The sequence below is a fragment of the Colletotrichum spaethianum genome (genome assembly GCF_022836535.1).
Source record: "Colletotrichum spaethianum MAFF 239500 DNA, contig26, whole genome shotgun sequence".
In the NCBI taxonomy this organism is placed as follows: Eukaryota; Fungi; Ascomycota; class Sordariomycetes; order Glomerellales; family Glomerellaceae; genus Colletotrichum; species Colletotrichum spaethianum.
Window position 1 is genome coordinate 583,249 of NW_026054796.1, and position 23,109 is coordinate 606,357.

Sequence of the window (23,109 nt, forward strand, 5' to 3'; positions counted from 1 at the left end):
CCGTCCGAAGCTATGAACGAAGGCAGGCGGTACTCCTCGGTTTGCAGGTTCAACAGTTGCCGGGCCTGGACTGCTGCGGGATAGTAGTTTGCTCGTACGGCGCATGATAGGGGAAGGTTGCCGAAGGCCTCCACGGCGCCAGGGGGAGAGACTCGGCGGAAGAAGACTTTGACCGGCGTTGCGCCGCTTGGTCAGCCAAGATGAGGGCATGGAGGAGCTCCGGACTTTTCTGCTCTTGGTCTTCTTCTGCTGACTCGAAGCCTTGTGCGTCTGCCCCAAGTGTGCGAGACTTGGCGATTAATGTCAGCATGCGACGGTCGAAGGTCAATCTGGGGGAAAACAAACTTGAGGATCGGTTGATTTCGCGTTTATGTCGATGCTGTCGACACGATGGAGGAGGTAGTGCATTTTGTCAATTTGCCAAGGAACTATCCCGGGCGGAAGCGGAGGCTCATCATCCTCCTCCGATTTGACAAAGCCGTTGATGCTTTGAGTACTGTTCCTGGACCGGTCCGTTTCAGACGTCTCACGGCAACTGCCGACTTTTGGTTTCCGTGACGCCCCTTCGCCATCTTTCAGCCGCTGGATGATAGCCTCGGGCGACTCGTCTGCGGCCAGCTGTGCCATGATGTCTGCTTTCACCTCTTGGTCCGCCGACTTGAGAAGCTCGAACAGCGATTTTAGCGTGTCCACCTCTCCTTTCAGTTGACGGTTGGCCTTCCGAATCCCCTGCATCCGGGTCTCGCCCAGGTCTGCCTCGTAGACGCAGTCATGTTTCGTCAACAAGCATCGGCCACAGAATGGCCGCTGAGTGTCACACTGGGCAATGTTCAGCTTCACTACGCGTCGGGCGTCGAAGCGCACTTTGAGCCGAGCATACCTTTTGCCGCAACTTTCTGCATTGTCCGCATGCTACGCGTCCCTTGGAGCCCTTTGACGAGTTGGCGTCAAGAGTCGACTTATCGTCAGACGCCTGGCCACGGGGGCGAAGGGGTCGCAAGTTGGTCGACATGCTGCCTCGTGGCTCTTGGGTCGGGTCGCGAGGATGTGATGATCAGCTAGGCAGACGGCATCATTGACGTGCATGGGGGCTGATGTATCCAGCCTGGGGCGCCATGGAGGACTCAGCGACAGCACAGGGGTCCTGCAGCGTGGCGTGCGTGTGTAGGTGCGGAGAAGAGCTGCCGCCTCGATGTGATTGTAGGTTGAGGATCCTTAATCATTAGTAATTTAGAAACTTCATAACAAGCGCGGGGCTAGCGTCAGGGTCCTCCGCCCCCCTTGGGCCAATAGGATCCCAACGGTAAGTCACTCGTCCAGTGCTAGTGGGACGAAGGATGCCGGCGAGAAGTTTAAAAGGCAGCGATGACTTATTACGAAAAAGGTTGACTGCGAATTGAGGGGGAACCCACCTCTGCATGGGCTCACATTCCAGCGTGAGACTGCTTGCTTTTTTTTTTAGCAAGATGACGGCGATATCCTGACCCAGAAAAGAAATGCAGTTGCTCTGGCATACCTAGCAAAAAGATGATTAGTACCGGCATGTCTCAGACATATACCATGACAAATTCAACCAGCAGGATCTGACAAGTTGGCACTACCGGTAGTAGGTAGCTGGTGCGGTAACTAACAACGTGACTTTGACACCAGAACTGACTAGTTGGGGTTAATTACGGTCTTACTTTGCAGTATTTGCAATAGCTCACGCAACCTGACAAGCCCAGCCAACATGCCTAATGGGTCGGTCATGTCAGTTGAGGCTTATCCAAGAGACCCGTAACGGGTGCAAGCCCACTGCCAAGAAACATACTCAATTATTGGCTAATATTATTCACATTTTCTCATGGCTTCCAGATTTTTCATGACGTCAATCCAGCATGAGACCCCGCAAACGGGCTTTGCTGGCGACCCAGAACCACCACCACCCTTACTTCCCCGGGCAAATCCCTTAGCTGCGGTCTGGTCCGCTACACGGCCGAAGATCCCGCCGATCACTGCCCACTGCCGTTGTTCACCAGCAGGTTTGGCGAACCCTTGGGGTCCCCGACGACATCCGGAAGAGCAAGCTCCAGAATCCGGTCCGTGACCTCCTTCGGCGTCCCGAAATCGCCCGCCAGGCCCCGAAGGTAGCACACCAGACCCGCAACGAGCGGCGCCGCCATGCTGGTGCCCGTCTTGGTCGCGGTGCCCGTGTCGGACGTGTGGCTGGCGCTGATGATATCCTGGCCGGGCGCGAAGACGTCCAGCTCCGGGCCGTAGCTGCTGCCGTAGATACCCTCGATGATGTTCACGCGACCGCGGTCGGGGCGGGTCATGCCGACGGTGAAGGCCTCGGGCAGTCTGGCGGGCGAGGTGTCGGTGGCGGGCTGGTCGTCGTTGCCCGCCGCGACAATGGTGAGGATGCCCTGCCTGTAGGCGGCGAGGACGGCATTGTCGAGCGCCGAGGCGTCTCTGGCGCCCAGAGACATGTTGAGAACGGACTTCTTCTGCGCGCCCTTGGAGACAATGTCGTTGACGGCCCAGTCGAGGCCTGTGAGTGTCGCCGAGGTGGAACCCTAATGGATGTTAGCATGCAACGCGCACCCGGCCAACGGACAACCAGATCACATACCGTATCGCCCTCAAACACCTTCACATCGATGACCTTGGCCTTCTTGGCGACACCGTAAGTCTTGCCGACGATGGTAGCCGCAACGTGGGTGCCGTGGCCGTCCGTATCGGAGTTGGATCCGGGCGACACAGTCGAGCCCGTCACGCCATTGATGCCGAAGCTGGCTCTGCCCTCGAATTCCGAGTGCGACAGACGGATGCCAGTGTCGAAGACGTAGGCGGTAGTGCCCTCGCCGGCGGTTGCGTCGTAGACATAGTTCGTCGAGCCAGCCTCGCTGTGGGACAGATCGCCCAAACTCCAGATGCTGTTCGCCTGCGTCGTCAGAGCACGCTTGTAAAGCGTTTGCTCCTGTTCGGTCGGGTCGACGAAGATGGCCTGGTCGAGCTCGACGGCGAGGACCTCCTCAAGCTGCGCGATGGCCTCGAGGGTCGCGTCATCGAAACTGCCGCTGTAGGCGTTGAAGTCGCCGATCTGGAAGGTCTTCTCCAGGGTTCCTGCGGACCCGTCGCGGCGGCGGAGGAGGCTACGCACGGCGTTGTGGTGCGCGTTGACGGCGTCGGGGCTGGTGCCGGGCTTGAGCTGGACGATGTACTTGCCCGCCATGAGTCCGGGGTCGGCGCGGCGAGCAACACCGTTCGGCGCCGCAAGAGCGGGCACGATGGTGCTGAGAAAGGCGAGGAACGGTGATGCTTTCATCTTGGTCGATCAGGCGGGTCGGTCCTGGAGTCGAAGATGATCAAGCTGGGGAGTGCACATATGTCACCGACTGGAATCTTTAAATGCTGCCCGTCTTACCTATGTGTCTTGCGGAGTCTCCTGTTTGTGAGTTGATTAACAAGGATAGGGAGAATCCCCGACTAGTATAATTACCATTGCGTGACACGGGGCCTTTGTCCTGTTTAGGAAGCTCGAATATACTGGTGTTGCGGGTAGATCCGACCCCGGCCGGCTCCTATGTACGACGCAAGACCGGTACTCTGTCCGGATTGCTATTGAATTCTTTCCCGGCGCACATACAACCTTTCATTCAATCAACTTCTCAAGCCTGCGAGTTTTTTGGCCTTTTCATGCTCTCTACATAGAGCAGAGTTGTCGTGCTGAGTCGCATCAAGGTTGAACAGTCTACCTCTCGATCTCGTATCGCGATGTGGGAACTCGCCTTGTCTTGACAGCCAAGGCCGCGCCCCGAAATGAACCATGGCGGATGGAGCCCTGGCGAGCAACGACCTTCCCCATTCTTCTTAATCGCTTCCCCGCCAAGCTTGAAGAATGCTGCGCGGTCGGCCACTGCCGAGTCCCATTTATAACTAGGTTGCGGTCATGCAATAGCACCAGTTTATGCTATTGAGATCCACTGTGATATCACGTCCGCTCCAACCCAGCGTGTGGCATACCCGGTCGGACAAGGTACCGATTGAACGGTGGCTATTCGCAGACTTAATGTCCGAGATGGCTGACCAAAGCGAAAACGAAGTTCACTAGATCAAAGGAAGAAGCTCGCTCTAATGCCAAGTACTGGGGGTGAATCCATGAAACATCTGTCTGTACTAATCAACAACCTTTGATCGGTTCAATGACTAGTGATTATGCATACAGGAAGTAACCCCCGACTTGGCGTTGGAAAGTACACTTCATTACTGGCCCTTAATCATCCAAGGCCGAAATATCACAATGGATGGACTTGCGTTGAGTTGGTACCGGCCAACTATGCGGCACAAGTCAACCAAATGACCTCACTAACTTGACGCAATCTTCACGAGCTGCGGACCAGCCACATGTCGAACCAGTCAATCATTGCGCGGAGACTTTGCTCCTTGCACCAGCCTAGATAATCCAGTTCGTCAGCCAACATGGCTCGCATGAGCAAGTTCAAACTGGGCGAGGAGTTACACTCACGTTGATACGGATCCGATGGGTCTCCTTTCACCGCGAAGCCGTGGCCCACGCCTTGAAAGAGCTGCATGTGGTAAATCTTGCTTTCTTTTTGCAGAACATCGATAGCTTTCCTTCGTGACTCGGTGTTGAATGCGTGGTCGTTCTCGGCGCATGAGAGCAGCAGAGGCTCTAAGAGCACAGTGTTAGCCATGTCCGCCGCGGTTGAGATCTCCCTGTCGTGCATGTTCCCAGTTCATGCGACTTGAGCGGCGAAAGAACACAGTCACGTAATAAGAAAATGAGGGGGGGCGAGCTCTTCACCCATACAACTTACTCTTCACGCCCGCGAAATGCTCCTCCTTCAGCGCGGTAGGATGCGCAAACGCTCCCGCCGACACCACCGGTTCCCCGTCCCCGCCAACCCCGGCAAGCAGATCACACACGTACGGCGCCCCGAAGCAATATCCAACGCAAGCGAACCGCGTCTCCTTTCCCGTCTGCGCCTTCAACTCGGCGCCGAATCTCTCCTTGACAGCTGCAGTCCACTTGGGCACGGTCTCGGCCGCGAAAGTCGAGTGCTTGGTGCGCCAGGCTGCGAAATCGAAGTCGGGCGGCAGCGGGTCGTCCTTGGTGTTACGGTACTTTGAGATGGGGTCGCCGCGGAAGTAGTCCATGCCGAGCGCCGTGTAGCCCGCCGATGCGAAGCCGTCCATGATGCACCTTGCGTTGACGGACAGCCCCCACACGTCCGGGAAGTAGAGCACGACGTGGCCGTTGGCGGGAGGAGAGTGCTTCACGTCCGAGGGACGGACGACATAGGTCGGCGCGCCGAGGATGTCTTCAACGTCGCCCCGGGGGCTGCCCTCGTGGAGCGTGCCGGTCCAGCAGCACGGCCCCAGGGGCTGGGCGATATATTCTTGCTTTGCGGTTGAGGCCTCGGTCATTTTGTCTGTCAGTTGCAGGTGCCTTGGATGAAGCGATTACGATTACCGGTGAGAGCGATGTTGAAGGTGCAAGTTGGATAGATTCGGAGATAAGAGTGAAATGCCGTGTCGGCACCGGCAGTGGTGCGGGGTTGCGGTACTGTTGCAGCAGCACAGACTCGAGGTTCGATCTAGAAACCTCGATTGTAGCGCACGAGCGTGCTTGATTCCTCGGTCCCCGGGCTGGGAAGACAAAGACAGCCACAGGTGGCGATGCTGATGAATTGTGAGGATGGTGCTTTTCCTCGTTGGCCTTTAATATGTTAGGGTTTACACTGCTCGGTTGTCACAGCTCCAAGCACTCAGTGATTTACGTGCAACTACCTAGGTATTATTCAAACCAAATGTATATACACAACCAATTGAAACGGAATATTTACTGTTGTTTGCAGGATGGCTGCTGTCACGGTATATAGCCAACCTTGTTTCTACCGAGCGGTGAGTTTGCGGGGCTGACACATCTGCCGGCTGTGTCCGTTGCCTTGGCTGAGCAGACCGGATAGGTGAGTCAAATCATAGCAGGTGTAGTGTTGGATAGTTTCGAACCCCTGCTCATATTCGAGAGGCCGACGAGGGCGGGGGGGGGGGGGAATTGAGCAGTTCGCAGCTGCTGGACCTTTTGGTTTACTGAACAAATATGTTCGGACGGACTAGGCTATTGGCTACCTGAACTTATAGTTGTCTTGGTTTATGGTGAGCAACTTACACACTTCCAGCCACATCTCACTACTTCTTTTCACATCAAATGAATCCTTGGGGGATCATCGTGCTCATCGTGAATGAGGTTGTATGGTATGGCGGCGTGGGTTTCTGTCAGACGCGTAGCCACTGATATGCCCGCCAACAACAAGCGAAGTTATAGACTACTTGGATTCACCGTGCAGAGATTCATGCAAAGGATGAGGAGTGCCTGTCTGCATGGTCTGATTCTGCAATTAGTCACATAGAAAGTCATTCAATAAGTCGTAAGAACATATCATTATTGCGTCTTCTAACTCATGAAATTCCAAGCTTGGGAGACGTGTCATGAGTTTAGATTCATTCAAGAAGAAAACTCTGGTTCTGCCCGGCCACACTGAACCAAATGCCATCTCCCAAATCTAAGACAGTCCCGCAGGAGGCGCAGTAGGGGCAGGAGGGGCAGGAGGGGCAGGAGTAGGCTCCTTCAGCGGCTTCCTACCGTACACGGAGTACCTAGAGCAAAGTCAGTTCCCAGAAGACCCCCCGTCCACAAAAGCCGTGTGCGATTCAACTTACACGTTCCAGTATGCGTGAATATCTCTATTCTTAAAATCCTTGCGAACGCTGGCGATGAAGACGAGCACCTCCTCCCTCGTCCAGCCGAGCACGCGCGTGAACAAGGCGAGCGCGCCCGGCTCGACGCCGTCGAGGCTGCAGGCCTGGGTCCAGAACCCGAGTTCGCGGAGGGCCTCGTTCTTGGGCCACGGGCTGGTCGGCCACACGCGCTTGTGCTCGACGACGTCCTCGAAGCCGGCCTCCTGGAGCATCTGCCGGAAGATGGCGGGCACCGTGATGGGGCGTCCGATGAGTTCCGTGCCCTCCATCATCAGCGTCGACCAGCGCGCCATCGGGTCGTCTTCCTTCAGAGTGCCGTCGCCGGACAGGATGGGAAACGCGTTGTCTTGCAGCTCAATGTAACCACCGGGCTCGAGGTTGCTGTAGCAAAGGCGTCAGCTTGACGGGCAGTGGAGTAAGTTCCGGCGGGTTGCGGCATACTCGTAGGCTTGCTTGAGGAACTTCTCCCAGCTGGCAAAGCATGCGTTCATGTGCCTTGCAAAAATGAAGTCAAAGGGCTCCTGCCAAGTCCACTCCTTCTCGATGTCGTCAATCTCGAACCTGCAGTTCGGCGGGACGCTATCACACTGGTAAGCACGTCGTCAGAAGACATGTCGGGTACATCCATGAACACTGACTACTCCGGCTGGATGGGACTCAGGTCAACGCCAATAACCTGGCCCGGGTTAGTAAAAAACCAGCTGGATTGGCAAATGGGAAGCATACAACTGCTTCGGGGTGCTCATCCGCTGTACGATATTAGCACAGTTCCCATGCCATGCCTCGCATCTCGGGTGATGTATCTCACCATAGTCCATAGCCCAGATGCCGGTACCTGTTCCCACGTCCAGAACACGGTTGGCGCCCTCTTTCTTCGGGGACATGCAGATTTTGCCGTCCCAGGTCAGCTGCCAACAATGATGCTGCATGTCTGGACCGTGTTAGTCCATCTCTAGGACCGTTCAGAGTTGAGATAGCCGAGGCTCACCCAAACGCTCCTGTTCCCTCTTTAGGTGGTTATGTTAGCCAACAGCTCAAGTTCTTGACATGCAGAGATATGAAGACGTACTGCGTCATTTGGCAGAATGTATGCTACGTGGTGGCGCCGTGTCGTTAGTTGGCCGGTTCACAGATCCTCGACAACCACCTCGGAATACTCACTTCCATCGCTGACACTGTGGTATGTGCGACCGTTTTCCCGTCGGTAATCACGGATGCTGGACCTCAAAGAGTCTGTGTCTGAGTGAACAGACTGGGACGAAAACACCGCGTCAGTCACGACGCAACGACGACAAGCATCCTCTGCGCAAGCTCAACTCACCGTGCCGCTCAACGAAGACGTCTCATCCTCGGCATCCTGGGCCTCCTGTAAGGTGTGAGTAGGGATGTGAGTAACACTAGAGAGTGGGTTTGACCCACGATCGCCTCCACCGGCTCCGGCTGCTGCTGGCCTTCCTGTACGTCGGCCATCTTTGTCTCGAGGGTGAAGGTGTTGTGAGGAGAGGACCCAACTGCGCGAGAATGCGTTGGAGAGGGGAAGATGGGGGCGTCCTTAAATCCGAGAGAATGGTCCCCCTGCCTGAATCCTACCATGTGCGATAACCCACGCCCCGCTCGCTCGCTTCGGTTGGTTCTGCAAACATTCCATCGTCGACGGTGATTGGGCGGCGCAAAGTACGGGACATACACTACTGCTCGCAGGGTGCGGCCATCTGTTTGTACGCGGGGTTCTGGGCGATTGTTCCGGCCGTAGCCGATTCGATGGATGAATGCGATTAGCGTCGCTTAGCGCTGTCACATTCCTCAAAACGAACAAAGTGACAGTCTGACGGGGGTCTCATTGGATCGTTTCCGGTCGTTGACAATCCAGCGGTCAGGATAACCACCTGTCGACGGCGGCCAGTCAACTTGAACGCCGATTCTCCGGTCTGCGGTGCCCTTTGATAAATGCCTGCAATAAGAGGATGACAGCGACGCTCAGGTATGTTGGAGAATACTCCAACGGCAGCAAAGCAGGCCGATTTGGCATGTCTTTAGACAACATGTTCCATTCTAGGCTTTGGGGAAGTAGAGCTGACCGTGTCTGAGACGCCCTTGCGGTTGCTGTCGATAAGTACATGTAGGAACTCTAAGTCTCTCCAGTTAGCTCCGAGACGTTATATATCAAGTGACCAAGACACATATCCAAGAACCATAGACGTAGTGCCAGAAACGATGGTGGCTCATGGCAACGCACACCAGATCGTACTTGAAAATACTCCGTGTTGTCTTGTAGCTAGATATAGCCACCCGGTTGGAGATTTAAGCTTGATATCACTAGTCTTGGGATGATACAACCCACCTCGATTAGTACGACCGAGTGACTCGTAAGTCTGGAAAAGGTCTGTTCTTTGTCAAAACAGGACAAAATCGTGTAGTGGACGAAACGGAATTGAAAGTTTCAGATCAGCCTTGCGACGTCGGTGAAGTCAAACGCGAACTGAAGAGGAACACTGGTAGTCTCGGCTGGGTTAGTATAACTAAACTCAAACCTAGTGGACTAGCCGTCGCCACGTCCTAGTCGAGGTGCATAAGGCGCACGCCAACACCGGCGGCCTTGTCTATACGGGTGGTTAGCTGCATATGGAATCTCGATAAGGTAGCTTCTAAGACCTGCACCTTGGTCTCGAGACGTTTGTTCGCTCTATGATAACAGAAGCTGTGAACGATTTCGTCGGGTTCTCTGCTTGCCATAGGTTGTTGCCCAAATTCCAGTAGCAGCCTCCTGGTCCAATGCACTGTTGGCGCCATCATTCTTGAGGCACTTGTGAAGCTTAGGCAAGCATCTACAATCGAGTGGCCTTTTGTGCTGTATCCCTTATCCCGCCATGTCCAAACACATGGGCCTTCAAACTTCAGTCAGCCGCCGATGGGCCCGTGGAACTGCCGACTCGATTTCCATGCAGAAAGGACCGACACAATAAGGACTAACGATGCTGTAGAATGCTCGTATTACACCAAGTCATGGACTCGTATCGCTTGACGAAATTGAAGTTGTAGATAGAACAGTATTTTCGGTGCCACTATTATGGTCTAATCCTTGATTATCAGGGTGATGCCAACACACCGAGACAGAGCCCACCAGCCCAGTATCGCGAAGCAACTGACAAGTCGCAGGGGTATCATGATCTTCTAGATGCAAAAATAACACTGCCTCAAACGCCGGCCCCCCTTCCCACCTCAAATCAAGCCCAGTAAGGCTTCTTTCCATAGACACAATATCTGGACCAAGGTCAGCCGCACGTTACCAGGCACACTACTGCGGGGATCCAGGCCCGGTCGGCGACGCAGGGAGGCAGGGCTGGACTTACACATTGAAGTAGGCGTGGTACCGCTGACTCCGGATCTCGGCCTCGACTTCGCGGCAAAAATCCTTGGTCTCTTCCACGCTCCAACCAAAGACGGAGGTGAACAGGCGCAGCGTCGAGGGCTCCAGGCCGGCGATGGACGTGTCGTGGCACAGAGACCCCGTCATGAAGTGCCGCCGGCCCGCCGCCCACTGGCCGATCGGCCACACCCGCTTGATCTCCACGACGCCCTCGAAGCCGGCGTCCTCGAGCAGCTGCTTGAACTGCGACGGCGCGTCGCAGGGCCTCCCGAGCAGGCGCGTGCTCTCCATCAGCATGGACGACCATCGCGCGATGGCGCTGCTGGGGGCATGCTGCCCTCGTAGCTCATGATGGGGAAGGTGTTGTCCTGCAGCTCAATGTAGCCGCCGGGTGCGAGGTTCCTTGGCGGGGGCGTCAGTATTCTGCAGACGGGGTTGGGTGTCGTGGTCCGACGCGGGCTCACCTAAAGGCCTTTTCGATCGTCTCCCTCCAGCTGGCAAACGCGGTGTTCATGTGGCGTATGAAGATGAAATCGTGGGGGATCCTCCATGGCCATTCGCTTTCCATATTGTATATCTCAAAAAAGCAGTTGGGCGCAACTCTGGGGGATGCATGTCAGCTACGCTACGCCACGCCACGCCCCCGTCTCGTACACCTGAGCACTCACACTTGGGGCTGGATGGGGCTGATGTCGACGCCGGTGACCTGCATGTAGGTTAGCTCCGGGTCGTGCGGAAAGTCGCAAGCCGTTTCTCATACAATTGCTTCGGGATGTTCATCAGCTGCGGCGGGTTAGCCAGCGGAAACGACGACAAGAGACAGGCAATTCCCTCACCATACGCCATGGCCCACACGCCGGTCCCCGTCCCTACGTCGAGGACCCGTGAGGCGCCATCCTTCTTGGGGCACATGCATAGGCGGCCGTCCCAGGTGGCCAACCAAAGAAGGTGTTGGATATCTGTGGATGCACCAGTCAGAACGACGTCGCCAGAGCCGCATGGGAATATCTTACCAAGACGGAACTGCTCGGTCTGTCGAGACGCGGAAAAGAAAAACAAATCAGCAAGTGCAAGCCAAAAAAAAACGAGAAGCGCCGACGAGACGTACAGTGTCGTTTGGGAGAATGTACTCCTCTGGCGCGGGCAAGTCAGCAAGAAGGCAGCGCAATCCACCACGCATCTACACGCACCTATGGGGTGATATGTTCGCCCGTGTCTCTCCTGGAATCCATTCTCATAGTCGCTGGTTTCCAACGACCACAGAGAGGGTGCTTGGCCTCCCGCAAGGGACTAGACCCCGTGTGTTAGGGTACCTCTGCATGTAGGGTGTGGCGGGAGGGGGGTTGGCACTGGAGACAGAAACATACAATGTCGTCAATTGAAGCCAGAGATGCGGCGTCGTTGACCGTTACCCGATCGACCGTGACGCCGTCTTCCGTCGCGTCGACCGAAGGACGTTCGGATTCGGCGTCGCCGTGCGCGAGGCCCTCATCGGTCCCGGCGTGCTGCGAGTCCAGGTACAGCTGCTCGGCGACGGCGCCGAGTTCGTCGTCGACGTCTAACAAACGCAGGTCCGAAAGACGGAACTGGAAAAAGGCCTCTGCGGGGTGCGAGGCGGCGGCGGCGGCGGCGGGCACGACAGGGGCATCGGGCTCTGGCTGCCGGGCGCCTCGGGGTGGTCGTGCACAGTCATGGTGGTCGCATCTCCATCTGCAGGTCTGGCGTCGGGCATGATGCAGAAGAGAGCTTCCACGCCGTCGGCCAAAGGAAGGGGGGGGAGGACAATCAAGTCGGCGGGTGACGGAGGATGTGAAAGCGATGAAGAGGATTTGACGGGCGAAAAGTGTGTCACGTCGAAGGGTGGGGGGAGGGGGAGCTTGGGCTTTAAACGTTCCCGGGCACATGGGACGCTCCCGAGGGGGCGGTACATGCTTACATGGTGGCCTACCAACAGAGCCTACTACCGATATGTGCCCCGTCGTTTTCCCCTAGCCCAAAAACCAAAAGAATGAATGGGGAAAAAAAGAAATTACCCACCGACCACCTGAACGCCCCCAACCAGTTGGTCGGGTCGGAACCTTGATGGAACTCTGATGGAACAATTGGAACTGTTGGACCAGTGCGTGCTGTCGCTGCTGCTGCTGCTGCTGCTGGGAATGCCAGGGCTCCTGGTGGAACTCTAGGAACAAAGAAAGAAAAAGAAGAAAAGAAGAAAAAAAGGCGTTGCAATGCTGGATGTGATTGGGCTCCGCCGCATGCATGATAGTTTGCTCCTGCATGCAATGGCCGGGCGTTTTCTGGGCCCCTGGGATTCCGAGGGTGAGTGAATTTGAAGATGGGGAGGGAGAGGTGGGAAAACGGCACACACACACTCATACATGCACATACATACACACATACATACAGCATCGAGGCGGCGCGGCGCAAGAGTCAATTCTTCAACAGTTTCCCCCCTCTCCGCCGCCCTTTTGTCAAAATGTGTGTGAGAGAGAGAGCAGCTCTCCCGGATGCCCAATGGTCCTGCTATCGTATCGGGGGCGGCCAAATGAGAGTGAGCTCCTCACCATGCTATGTAATGGACTATGTAATACCTACATGACCCCCGGTTTTCCCTCCAGGGCCCCCCCCCGGTCGGTGAGGAGGAGACCCTTGGTGACGGCGCCATTGGGGGTGAGTTCGGTAGTTTAGGTATGCCCGTGATGGAATCGGCATGCTGGGGGCCACAACGCAACCGCTTCCTGCGGACTGCGGGCCTGGCCTGGCGCGTGGGACTGCTGCGTAGGTATTGCCTTAAGTCCGTTTACTCCGTCTTTTGGAGAGTTCCGGCGCACTCGCCTTCAGACTCGGGGGGTTTGCGACTGAGGCCGTCCCCCTTTGCGCGCTGTCACGACTCATGGGGCGCCGGCCTCATCTGCCCCTGCGGGGAAGGCATAGATTGCACCATGGATTGCGCGCTCATCTATGCACCTCACAGCGTGCCCGGCCAGTTCTGTTTGGGAGAGGTGCACTTGGGACTCGTTGATTGGCAAGCGCCGTCCTCCCTCTTGGACCCTGATAGCGCAATGGTGGCGAAAGGTGTCGCCTTATTTGGAGTCCCTCCCCCCCCCTTGCAGCCCGCATGCTCATGACTTACATACACCACATCCGCCGCATCGCAGAAGACGTGCGAGTCAGCAACCGCGTTCCCACGTGGGCGTTTGGTGGGGTCTAGAATCTGATAACGGACAATCAATCCAGAGGAATAGATGGATTGGGGGGGAGGGAGGATGCGAAGTCGAGTCGTGCTTGAGGTCTCTGTACTCTGGTCCACTGACAGCAAATGGGGTATCTACCCCGACAGGATGGGGGCGGCGTAATTAGCTATTAGGATATCTACAAGCAGCGCGGCCATCTTTGCGCATTCGCCAACGGGACATGTCGAGTCCGTCGACGGGGGAGCATCATGCGGCCCCTGGTAATTACCAACGCCGGCTCAAATTCGGGCGGCACGTCTCTAGTGTGGAAGGCCAAGCGACGCGACACCCCGACAACCCTCTATATTCCACGATATCTATAAAGTCTATCCAGCAATGAAACGTCCAAAGGACCCCCTGCGACACAACACCTCTTAACCGCCCCACAGTTCCGAGCGCGACCCCAAGGACCCGGACCTCATGGACCCCGGCCCCGACCCCATAGATCCCGGCCGCACTCTCTTGCTCCTCCGCCCGACCGGGTCGGCAGCCAACTCGTGCCTCGTCTCCCACGTCGCGAACTCAAACGCCTCCTGGCTCTCGGCCGCCGAGCCCAGCTTCCACGGCAGCGTCGGCGTCGCCGCCGCCCCCCGCCGCGCGAGGGCGTCCTTCTCGCGCAGCTGCTGCTCGGCGTACATGATGATGTCGCTCTGCGTGTGCGGGATCCGCTTGTTCCTCTGGACGTGCCGGCGGATCAGCCACGCGGCGGACCCGAGGACCGCGAGCGCGGCGAACGTCACGCCGACTGCGATGCCTGCGACCGTGCCGCTGCGCGATTGGCGGGCTGGCGCGCCGGCGCTCGCGGCTGGTGTGGGTGTCGGTACCGGGGTCAGTGTCGGCGTCGCTGTCGGAGAGGATGTCGCCAGTGCCGATTCTGCTGATTCGAGGGCGAGCGTTGTCGAGGTGGCCGGGTCGGTGGTCGTGGTGGTGGCGATGGTTGATGATGTTGTTTTTGACGATGTTTTGCTCGACAAGGTCGTTGTTCTTGCGGACAATGTCGACGTTGTCCTCGCGGGCGCCGTTATGTTGAAGTAATGAGACGTCACGATCCCCGCCGACTCCCCGGTTTTGACCAGCTGAAGAAAGTACACCGGGCTGAGACCCGGATCATGGTACGGCGGGAAGCCGTCGTAGCCCACAGTCCACACCAGGCTCTTCGCTTTCGAGTTGACTGTGAAGACGGTCAGCTCCGGCGCCCGCAGGACAATACGCGCGATTGTGCCGACTGCGTCGGGCGCACTCACCAGCAAGCCGCGAAACGGCCGGCTTCGTGTTCCCCTTGGGCTGCTGCTGCCAAAGCAGCAAGTCCACGGGCTTGGAATCCGCCTCCCATTGCAACGTGATCTTGCTCCCCAGCGTGTAGACGGGGTTGTCCCGATACTCCCCCGTCGGACCGGGGCCCGGCGGGCGGCGGAAGCGGGTTTCGGAGCGGGCGCATATCGGATACAGGACGCCCAGCAGCAGCAGGACGACGAGGAGATGCATCGCGAAGACCAAGACCCCTGCTGGCACCCTGGAGCAGCCCGGAAAATCTCCCAGAGATTGGACAAAAACCTTGGCGGGGGAGAGAGAAGAACCAACCTTCTCTCTCTGTTCGAATTGCAGGGGCTCGCCAATATTATGCTTGTTTTCTCCCGGTCCAAGTGCCGCAAAGCCGTTGCCACGGGCTGTGCGCTCGGAGGGATGCGAATGCTTATTTTTAAAAAGTCTCCTACCTAGGCCACGGCTCTCTGGTCCGCCCGCCCACCGCCATCTAGACTCTAGTGCCGTTTCGCCATGGTTCGAAGCCAGGATGCCACGAAAAGTGCGCTTGCTTCTATTCACGTCGCGCCAAGCGACGCCTCCCTCCCCCTCCACGATCGGATCCCGACAACGTGGTCGAGATAAGATAAGGGACGGGCTCGGGGCTTTTGGGGTTGCCTTTCTACCACAGTCCCGGGAGAAACGGGGAGGGGGTGGTGGCCGGTACGATACATCCATAGATGGTGTAGGTAGTACGGTACCGACTCAGGAGGTGCAATGTAACCCTGTGTGTGGGTGGCCGCAGCCAATCCTCAGCCGCAGACCGCCAACACCCTCAGCCATCAGAAACCAACCCTGTTCGTTCCGCATCGAAAGCGCACGCAACCAGGTGTCTCTGCTTTACGAGTGCCAAAAGGGGCATTTGTCCGACCGTGTCAAACAATGCAAAAAAGGCAAAAGAATCTCCTCGACGGGGAATTGAACCCCGGTCCCCTGCGAATCGTTTGGAATGACAAGCAGATATCCTCACCACTAGACTATCGGGAATTGGTGGATGTATGCATCCAGTGATAGTTGGTTGGATGGAGTTGCCGCTAGTGGCATTATGTACCCCACTCACTGCATCATTGGTGCGGTACCGCCCACCTGGTTCGCGGTACCGGGGACTGGCGGACAAGGGGTCACAGGAAAAAGCACGACATTGGGTGCTGTGCCGCATCTACCCTGTCTGTTTCCTCTCGCTTTTATTTGTTGGCTTTATTTTTATTCTTTTGCCTGTGGTGTCTTGTCGCCCCTGTCTTCTCTGCGTCTTCCTCGAGCTTATGTCCACTAGACCTTTACCTAGACCATGCATGGTAGGGCGACAAGAGACGAGACGAGGTGCAAAAGTTATACGTAGCAGTACCATCCGTCCGGCTTCTATTTCTGCCAGTTGTATGGTTCTCTTCCGAACGCAGCAACCTCTGCGGCTCCGGGAATATGGCGATTTCTAGCATGACGGAAAACCATTGGCCCATGATTAACATTACACAACATAACACACTCCAGGTGCATCAACGTGGAGTCGCGAGTCCTAAAGGGGCCATGCCACCCCAAACCGCCCATGCGACGCCGACACCGCGCGGCAGATCCAGCGCGTCCTCATTCGCCCCGCCGGAAACGACACCGTTCCTTCTCGTGCGTGTCGCGATACCACTTTGTCGTCAAGACCCTGGCGCAGGGCCCGTTCCGGCACTGGTACCCTTGCCGCTTCTCCCGCGTGAACGCGCACCCCTCGCGGAGGTGCTTGTTGCGGTTGCTGACGCTCGAAAACGTCTTGGTGCACTGCGGCGTCAGGCACGGCATCCTGTCTCCTCGGCCCCGGTGCTCGCGCGACGCTGGGCGCGAGGACGACGATGCGCCGGCGCTTCCCATGCTGCTACGGCGGGAGTCAGCACTGCTTCCGGGTCAGGGCCGGCTCGGCAAATCACTTACCTGATGCTGGAGGAAGACACGTTGCGGCGCACACCCAGCGTGTTGAGCGACGAGAAGCTGCTGGACGGAGTGATGCAGGCATCCGATCCGTATGCGGGCGATTGCGATGCGAAAAACGGTATTGCTGGATCGGGATCAAGCCGGGAAGGGCGGGCTGAAATGCCGTGCATCTTGAGATAGGCCGTCACAAGGGCGCAGCAGCGGGCGTATCCCGCTGGCGTCGACGTAAAGGCGTCCAAGGCAGGCTTCCCTGTCGCTGAATGAAGATCTAGCGGCGCGTTAGCTATGGATTGTTTATCGGGAGAACAAGCCCGCGCATACTCAAGATCAAAGCGAGTACAATCGAAAAAGCCACCGAGACGAGCAGCAGCATCGTGGCGGACAGCAAGTCTTCCCATCCGCCAACCTCCGCCGATGACGGACCTGTCTGTCTTGAAGCCATGTCCTCAAATTGTTCCATGTGCAGGAAATCCGCCCACACCAGGTCGTCTCGTTGGGTCGAGGAGCTCGCATGGGAGCTTTGACACGGCTGTGAGCGACCAGGGATCGCCTGGCCCTGGCTGAATCCCATATGAGTTTCCTGGCTCTCAAAGGCCCTCTGGATGGCTGCAAGCCTGCTGCCGGGAGCAGAGATCCTCGACGGCATCGACTCCTTGCGCTTCTCGAGCGATATCAGGTTCTGGACCAAGTCTTGAAAGTGCGAAAGGCTGTCGGAGTTAGGATCCGAAGGCGCGCCGCCTGATGGAGTGTATGCCCACATACGGAGCGCTAGATCGTCAAAGAGGACCTGCGATGAGGCTGGCAAGATCGAACGCCACCGGTCGAGGTCGTTGACGAATCTGTATTAACGTTAACCTTGCGAACTTGGGCCGATGAGAGAACACGTTTGCCCATTGTGTCGTCGGTTCTGGGACGGGTATGGACTCACTGGAAAAAGATGGTTTCGTCATGTGTAAAGAGGGTCAGGCAGATGGCGTTGGCCACGAGAAGCGAGTCAACCACCTCCGGCAAGGTCGACGGCGGATTGTCTTGCATCAAACCACGAAAGACATCTAGACCACGGCCCCAAACGTCGTTCGCAAAGACGTACTTGCTGGCAAGGCCCCGTATGTCGCCGTGATCCGAGCAGGTACAGACATCGCGCAGCTGGGAGCACAACGCGTGCATGCACGAGACCAGACCCCGTCCCAGGGCCCGCCGACGATGCCGGGAGCGTTTCCGCCGAACCGGCTCTTTGGGGTTGTTGGCTGCTTGGTCTTGGCCCTGCCGATCATCCATCTGGGTACCATCTGGCGGATACGGCCTGCCGTTGGTGAGTAGTGGCTGATGGTCTCTGGACTGTCCGACGGTCTCCGCACCCAAAGATGCTGGGGGCACTTCTCCAGCCATGGCTTGATCCATGAGACTGAGTTCTGCAAACGATTCGAATGTGTTGTCTGGAATGAGCGTTCCCGACATGTCCATGACTCCGAAAGAAAGCATGATTTCCATGATCTTGTTGTCCGCGTTCGAGACAGCCATTGCAACGGCTTCCCTCAGCCCGTCCGGAAAGATGTTTCTGGAAAGGATTACCCGAACAATCTCGGGTTGCCCCCAATAAACCGCGGCAGAAAGTGGTGTCAGGACAACGTGGTTCCCACTACCTTCTGTCGAATCGCCATGGTGGACACCGAGGAACGATGTTCCCTGTTGGAGAAGACTGTCCACCTGCTGGACGTGCCCGAGGCGAATAGCGACGTGCAGCGGGTCGTGCGTGATGTCCCGGAGGAACGACCCGTTCTGACTCGTAGACCTGTCCCTCGTTCGTGAGGCGAGGTCGAGAACGTAGCGGTAGATGTCCGGCCGGTCTCGGTCAAGCAGCTCGAGGAGTAGATCAGGGTTCGTCTCCCACTCGACCTCGCCGGATCGGACGATGGGCTCGCAAAGATCATGCAGGGCAGTCATGTCCCCAGCGAGTGCGAGCTCGGTGAACCTAGAGGCCAACGCTTCGAGGAACGCGTCGTCCATCACTTCGGGAAGGAGACCAAGGCAGAAACAGGCATCGAGGTCATCCAGGCCAGCATCGACACTTCGCTGGTGCATGTCGTGCAACTGGCCGAGAGAGAGATGGCCGTTGGATCGGTACATTTCGGTACCGATTCCTGCGTACAGGGCTCTGTCGAGAAGGAGATCCCGAACGAGCAGCCGCAGCTCGACCGTGGAAGGGTGCGATGGTGAAATGGTTTCAAGGTGTTGTAGGTGAGACTTGAGCGTCGTGTAGTTGGAAAGTATCGAGGGGAAGTCAAAGGGCGAGGGCATGGCGATGGCGAGTGACTGCAGTAACGTCAAGCTCCGGATCTCGACTTCAATGGTCTTGGAAGGGCGACATTTGGAAACGGTGAATGCGGGCAGTGAACCGGGCGAGGACTGAAAGGGTAGGTATATACCCAAGCCCGGCGACACGGCTTGGAAAACATCGCCGCTGTAGTTTTCGAAAAGAGTGTTAGCCAATCATCTGAGGTGGGCACCACAAGACGAGCTTCGTCATTGAAGACACATAATTTAGGTGGTTCCACTCTGCAACGGTCAGGTGCACACCACATGCCAACCACGAAATAGGTTTAGAGACTGGATAACGAGACGGGGATACTCCAAGACCATAGTCCTAATTGCACGACAAATGAAGCAAGACCACAACGGAACACAAAATGGACGAGGCATAATGATATATAGAGCGCTTCGGTGAGCGAGTTAGATGGACGATCGGCGTACCTTTCGAACACTTCAGTAAAGGCAAAGCAGGGTGCATCGTCAAGGAAGTCGTGGCTCGTGGAAGCGGCACTGCCGCAAAAGCCTGAGTTGGGCCACGACAGGGCGGCCGGATGAGACTTGAGGTTCTCATCGATGTCGGCAAGGCGGAGGTTGAGTCCGAGAGATGTTAAGGAGGCCATCTTGGCGGTTCATGGAGGCATTGGCCAAGGAGGAGCAGCGGATTCGACGGCCAGGACGAGTTTCACACCAAACCAATGGGTGAGAGAGGGAATGGCGTGTCACGGCACATAGGTAATATTCAGACCGAGACGAGATGCAGGGAAGCAAGCACTGCGAAGCTGGGAGAGTTGGTGTTGATGAAAAGATGCCTGGAGGCGGCCCCGCGGATGAGGCTGACAGGCAGCGCCGGAGGTGTGGTGGGTCCTCGAATTTAGGAATCGGCGGCAGGTCACGCGGGGATGCCGGCCTCGATGTGGTTGGGCAGAGTGGGGGTTGCCGGTATGCGACGGCATGCGCGTCGAGAAAGGTGATGCCGTACAGGGGCGCTGCGGCTAGGACCGGCAACCGATGATGTGCGGAGCGCGAGTTGATGCTTTCATTCCAGATGCGTGGATTGCTGATGGTGATGTCGTCCTGGACTACCCCTTGGCGGTCTCTTCCACCTTCACATGCTGTACATGCTTGATACCGAGTTTAGGAACGCCTGCTGCGCGTCGGTATGCGCACACGCAATGACGACGCAGTAGAATTTGACCACGGGACTTGCGACTGACTGAACAGATGGAGGTTCGGTATCTGGTAGATGAACATTGAACAGGACCAAGAATGGAATGATGATGACAAGAGAGCCCAAATGGCGGGCAGTGAGTGACATCGCCAAAGTGGATGAGGTACGTACAGTGTCGAGTGATGGGTACAACACACTTGTACACTGCGCCCCACATGGTTGATATCCGCCATCCGCCATTGGCTGACACGGTAGGTAGCCTTTAATCGTTAATTGAAAAGTCCCCACGACGCGACTCGACGCGTCTCCCCGGCGCCAACGCCTGGAGCAACATCCAATTTGCATCTGCCCTCTTTGAACTTCAACAGCCAGCCCACCCACCGACACACATCGCCAACGACATACACGCACACACAACGCCAACATGTTGCGGCACGACTACAACCGGATCGACCCCAAGCGGCGCAACGTCGTCGACCACCGCAAGAAGCAGTTTGCCTCCCCGGCCTACAAAGAAGTCGACTACCCCCACCGCCTCAACTTCTACGCCGACGCGCCGACCGCCGATATTACCCTCGAACAGTTTGAGCAATGGGCCATTGACCGGCTGAGGAGTAAGTTTCCCCGGCCTCTTCTCCCCATCCGCCGTCTTGCAGCTGACGCGCTCCACTAGTCCTCGCCGAGCTGGAAGCCTGCGCGTTCCGCAACAAGTCGCCGCAAGAGGTCGCAATCCACATGAAGCCGCTCCTCGACAAGTATCTCCCCCTCGAGTCCAACAGCTCACACTCGCCGAAGCTCTTTGCCCAGCGCCAGAAAGACCACTACAGCCACTTCATCCTGCGCCTGGCCTTTGCGCGGACCGAGGACCTCCGCCGCCGCTTCACCCGCGTTGAGACAATGCTCTTCCGGCTGCGGCTCAACAGCGACGACCAGAGCGAACGATCCGCCTTCATTAGCAGCCTCGACCTTGACTGGTGGGAAGCCGTGACGGACGACGAGAAGCGCGAGTATGCATCGGAGCTGGCCGCCATGTCGCGCGGCTGGGGTAAGACGGCCTCGACGGAGGACGACACATGGTTCAAGGTCGACTGGGACCGCGTACCGGAACTGGTGGAACAGCGCAAGGTGTTTCTGAAGGCTGGCAAGGCTTTCGTCCCAGGCAGAGAACAAGCCAGCATGGTTGTTGGCGAGTTCGTCTCGCGGTTGGAGAGGCAGCTAGAGGTAGGCGTCTTTGTTGACGAGCAGCGCGGAAACCCCACTGACAACCTCCCAGCTCACAGCGCGCGCGCTTCCCCGACTCGACGAGGACGACCGCCTCACCCCGATCCTCGACCACCTCTCCAAGAACTTCATCACCCCAGATAGCTCTTACAGCTCCAACACTGCCGCGCCGCCCGGCGCCGAGATCACTGCCCGCAACATTGACAACCTCGCCCAGCACTTCCCGGCCTGCATGTCGCACCTCCACCGCTCGCTGCGCCGCGATGCGCACCTGAAGCACTACGGCCGTCTGCAGTACACCCTCTTCCTCAAGGGCATCGGGCTGAACCTCGAGGAGTGTCTCGTCTTCTGGAGGCAAGGGTTCCGCAACATCACCGACGACACGTTTAACAAGGAGTACCGCTACAACGTGCGTCACTCGTACGGCGATGTCGGAGGCGACTCGAACCGTCGCGGCGGCGGGTACAGCCCCTTCAGCTGCCAGAAGATCCTAACCGAGCACCCGCCCAGCGCCGGCGAGGCCCACGGCTGCCCGTACCGCCACTTCAATCTCGAGAATCTGACGGCCCTGGTCCAGAGCATGGGCGTCAACGACCGGGCCACGCTGCAGGGGGTCAAGGAGGACAAGGAGAACCAAAAGTTTCACATGGCGTGTAATCGGTATGTCTCTCGGTTCCGTTTTTTTGTTGGGGACGGCCAGTCGTACGAACCGTCTCGGATGGGGGGGCAATCCAACTGACATGTCTCCAGCGTGTTCGAGCATTTGCACAAGCAGGAACTCAAAAAGGCAAAGGACGAGGGCGTCTTCACGTCTGCACAACTCGAGACCATTGTCCACCCCAACGAATACTTTAAGCGCAGCTACCTCCTCAAGAACCTTGACAAGGGGGCGGACGTCAAGATGGAGGGGTGAGCCGAGCCAGGACCCTGCGCTCCGTCCGTAGGTCGTGGCCGCAGTCACGAGAGCGGCCGAAATGTGACAACAGGCCTTGGCTCTGGCATAGGGATAGCCGGGCGCGGCAGCCAAGCTTTTCTGGTGGAAGCTTGTGTCAGTAGGTTTGGTGAAGGGCAGAGGCAGAGAGGCAGGGTGAGCAAAGGCGGCTGCCTGACTAATGAAGCGTGGCTTATATGAAAGGGACGGGTTCGACGGCGGTCTGGACCCTCCGGTCTCTGCCGTGGAGGACAGCAGAATGGGGGGGGGGGGGGGGGGGGGGGGGGGGGGGGGGGGGGGGGGGGAGGCGTTGAATAAGGGGAACATGTGTCTCGTGGAACCATCACCCCACGAGCAAAACTAGACGGTCTACCTATCTCGGACCTTGTGGTGTATTCGGCGTTCATGGTTGGATGGGATGCGACGGACTTTTTTGGCGGAGGGAATTTGGATATTGTGCGCTTAGGTTCGTTTCTCGTGGAAAGTCATCCCAACACGATCCCTGGTCTTTTTCTTCCGCAATGTTTTGGCATTCCCACGTGTCCCGTGTCTCGTTTCGAGACGGAGGGGGGGTGAACAAGAAAACAAGAAGAAATCGAGGCTTTGGTATGAGGCCGAGGTTGCCGCTCCATACTCCGATTCTCGCAACCCGAGAATGAAGCGTCAAACTTCGTCGGCAGGAACCGCGAAGAATCTTTTTTATGTTTTTCCCCCATTCGGTCCTAATCCCTACGGCAGTTCCTCCATTGGGCATCCGAGTTTTTTTTTTTGTCATCCGGTGATGGATTACTTTTTGTTGTCTTTTTCCCTCGGCATCCTCGGGGTGGTCACGACGGTTTGGGTTTCACGTTTGGACACTTGGCGCGGGCTCAGCCGCGGCGTTGCTTGGCTTGGTAAG

The 23,109-nt window shown here is 57.2% G+C and overlaps 9 protein-coding genes and 1 non-coding gene across 10 annotated transcripts; 1 reads left to right on the plus strand and 9 right to left on the minus strand.

Moving 5' to 3' along the window:
* Positions 1–49: 49 nt before the first annotated feature.
* ColSpa_09128 (uncharacterized protein) lies at positions 50–1,012 on the minus strand (the record flags this gene model as incomplete). Its single annotated transcript, XM_049275340.1, has 3 exons — positions 50–289; positions 346–819; positions 881–1,012. The coding sequence occupies 3 exons, from the start codon at positions 1,010–1,012 to the stop codon at positions 50–52; spliced, it is 846 nt and encodes a 281-aa protein (XP_049131297.1).
* A 979-nt stretch (positions 1,013–1,991) lies between these two features.
* ColSpa_09129 (alkaline protease 1) lies at positions 1,992–3,307 on the minus strand (the record flags this gene model as incomplete). Its single annotated transcript, XM_049275341.1, has 2 exons — positions 1,992–2,555; positions 2,612–3,307. The coding sequence occupies 2 exons, from the start codon at positions 3,305–3,307 to the stop codon at positions 1,992–1,994; spliced, it is 1,260 nt and encodes a 419-aa protein (XP_049131298.1).
* Positions 3,308–4,364: 1,057 nt separating this feature from the next.
* On the minus strand, positions 4,365–5,430 carry ColSpa_09130 (protein AIM2; the record flags this gene model as incomplete). Its single annotated transcript, XM_049275342.1, has 2 exons — positions 4,365–4,675; positions 4,821–5,430. 2 exons carry the CDS (start codon positions 5,428–5,430, stop codon positions 4,365–4,367), a joined length of 921 nt encoding a protein of 306 aa, XP_049131299.1.
* A 1,139-nt stretch (positions 5,431–6,569) lies between these two features.
* Positions 6,570–8,235, minus strand: ColSpa_09131 (putative methyltransferase tdiE; the record flags this gene model as incomplete). The annotated part of the gene is made up of 7 exons (XM_049275343.1): positions 6,570–6,663; positions 6,727–7,146; positions 7,207–7,352; positions 7,492–7,514; positions 7,574–7,673; positions 8,087–8,131; positions 8,185–8,235. 7 exons carry the CDS (start codon positions 8,233–8,235, stop codon positions 6,570–6,572), a joined length of 879 nt encoding a protein of 292 aa, XP_049131300.1.
* Positions 8,236–9,989: 1,754 nt separating this feature from the next.
* ColSpa_09132 (putative methyltransferase tdiE) lies at positions 9,990–10,423 on the minus strand (the record flags this gene model as incomplete). The annotated part of the gene is made up of 2 exons (XM_049275344.1): positions 9,990–10,026; positions 10,116–10,423. The coding sequence occupies 2 exons, from the start codon at positions 10,421–10,423 to the stop codon at positions 9,990–9,992; spliced, it is 345 nt and encodes a 114-aa protein (XP_049131301.1).
* A 426-nt stretch (positions 10,424–10,849) lies between these two features.
* On the minus strand, positions 10,850–11,864 carry ColSpa_09133 (uncharacterized protein; the record flags this gene model as incomplete). The annotated part of the gene is made up of 5 exons (XM_049275345.1): positions 10,850–11,164; positions 11,241–11,266; positions 11,323–11,422; positions 11,500–11,790; positions 11,820–11,864. 5 exons carry the CDS (start codon positions 11,862–11,864, stop codon positions 10,850–10,852), a joined length of 777 nt encoding a protein of 258 aa, XP_049131302.1.
* Positions 11,865–13,739: 1,875 nt separating this feature from the next.
* ColSpa_09134 (uncharacterized protein) lies at positions 13,740–14,850 on the minus strand (the record flags this gene model as incomplete). Its single annotated transcript, XM_049275346.1, is given in 2 exon segments — positions 13,740–14,590; positions 14,610–14,850. The coding sequence occupies 2 exon segments, from the start codon at positions 14,848–14,850 to the stop codon at positions 13,740–13,742; spliced, it is 1,092 nt and encodes a 363-aa protein (XP_049131303.1).
* A 720-nt stretch (positions 14,851–15,570) lies between these two features.
* ColSpa_tRNA_243 lies at positions 15,571–15,654 on the minus strand. Its single transcript is given in 2 exon segments — positions 15,571–15,605; positions 15,618–15,654. It is a non-coding gene; the product is annotated as a tRNA-Asp (tRNA).
* Positions 15,655–16,248: 594 nt separating this feature from the next.
* On the minus strand, positions 16,249–19,511 carry ColSpa_09135 (uncharacterized protein; the record flags this gene model as incomplete). Its single annotated transcript, XM_049275347.1, has 5 exons — positions 16,249–16,522; positions 16,582–16,831; positions 16,903–17,420; positions 17,510–19,042; positions 19,333–19,511. 5 exons carry the CDS (start codon positions 19,509–19,511, stop codon positions 16,249–16,251), a joined length of 2,754 nt encoding a protein of 917 aa, XP_049131304.1.
* Positions 19,512–20,483: 972 nt separating this feature from the next.
* On the plus strand, positions 20,484–22,193 carry ColSpa_09136 (putative DNA-directed RNA polymerase III subunit rpc6; the record flags this gene model as incomplete). Its single annotated transcript, XM_049275348.1, has 4 exons — positions 20,484–20,673; positions 20,733–21,280; positions 21,333–21,940; positions 22,031–22,193. 4 exons carry the CDS (start codon positions 20,484–20,486, stop codon positions 22,191–22,193), a joined length of 1,509 nt encoding a protein of 502 aa, XP_049131305.1.
* Positions 22,194–23,109: the final 916 nt, after the last annotated feature.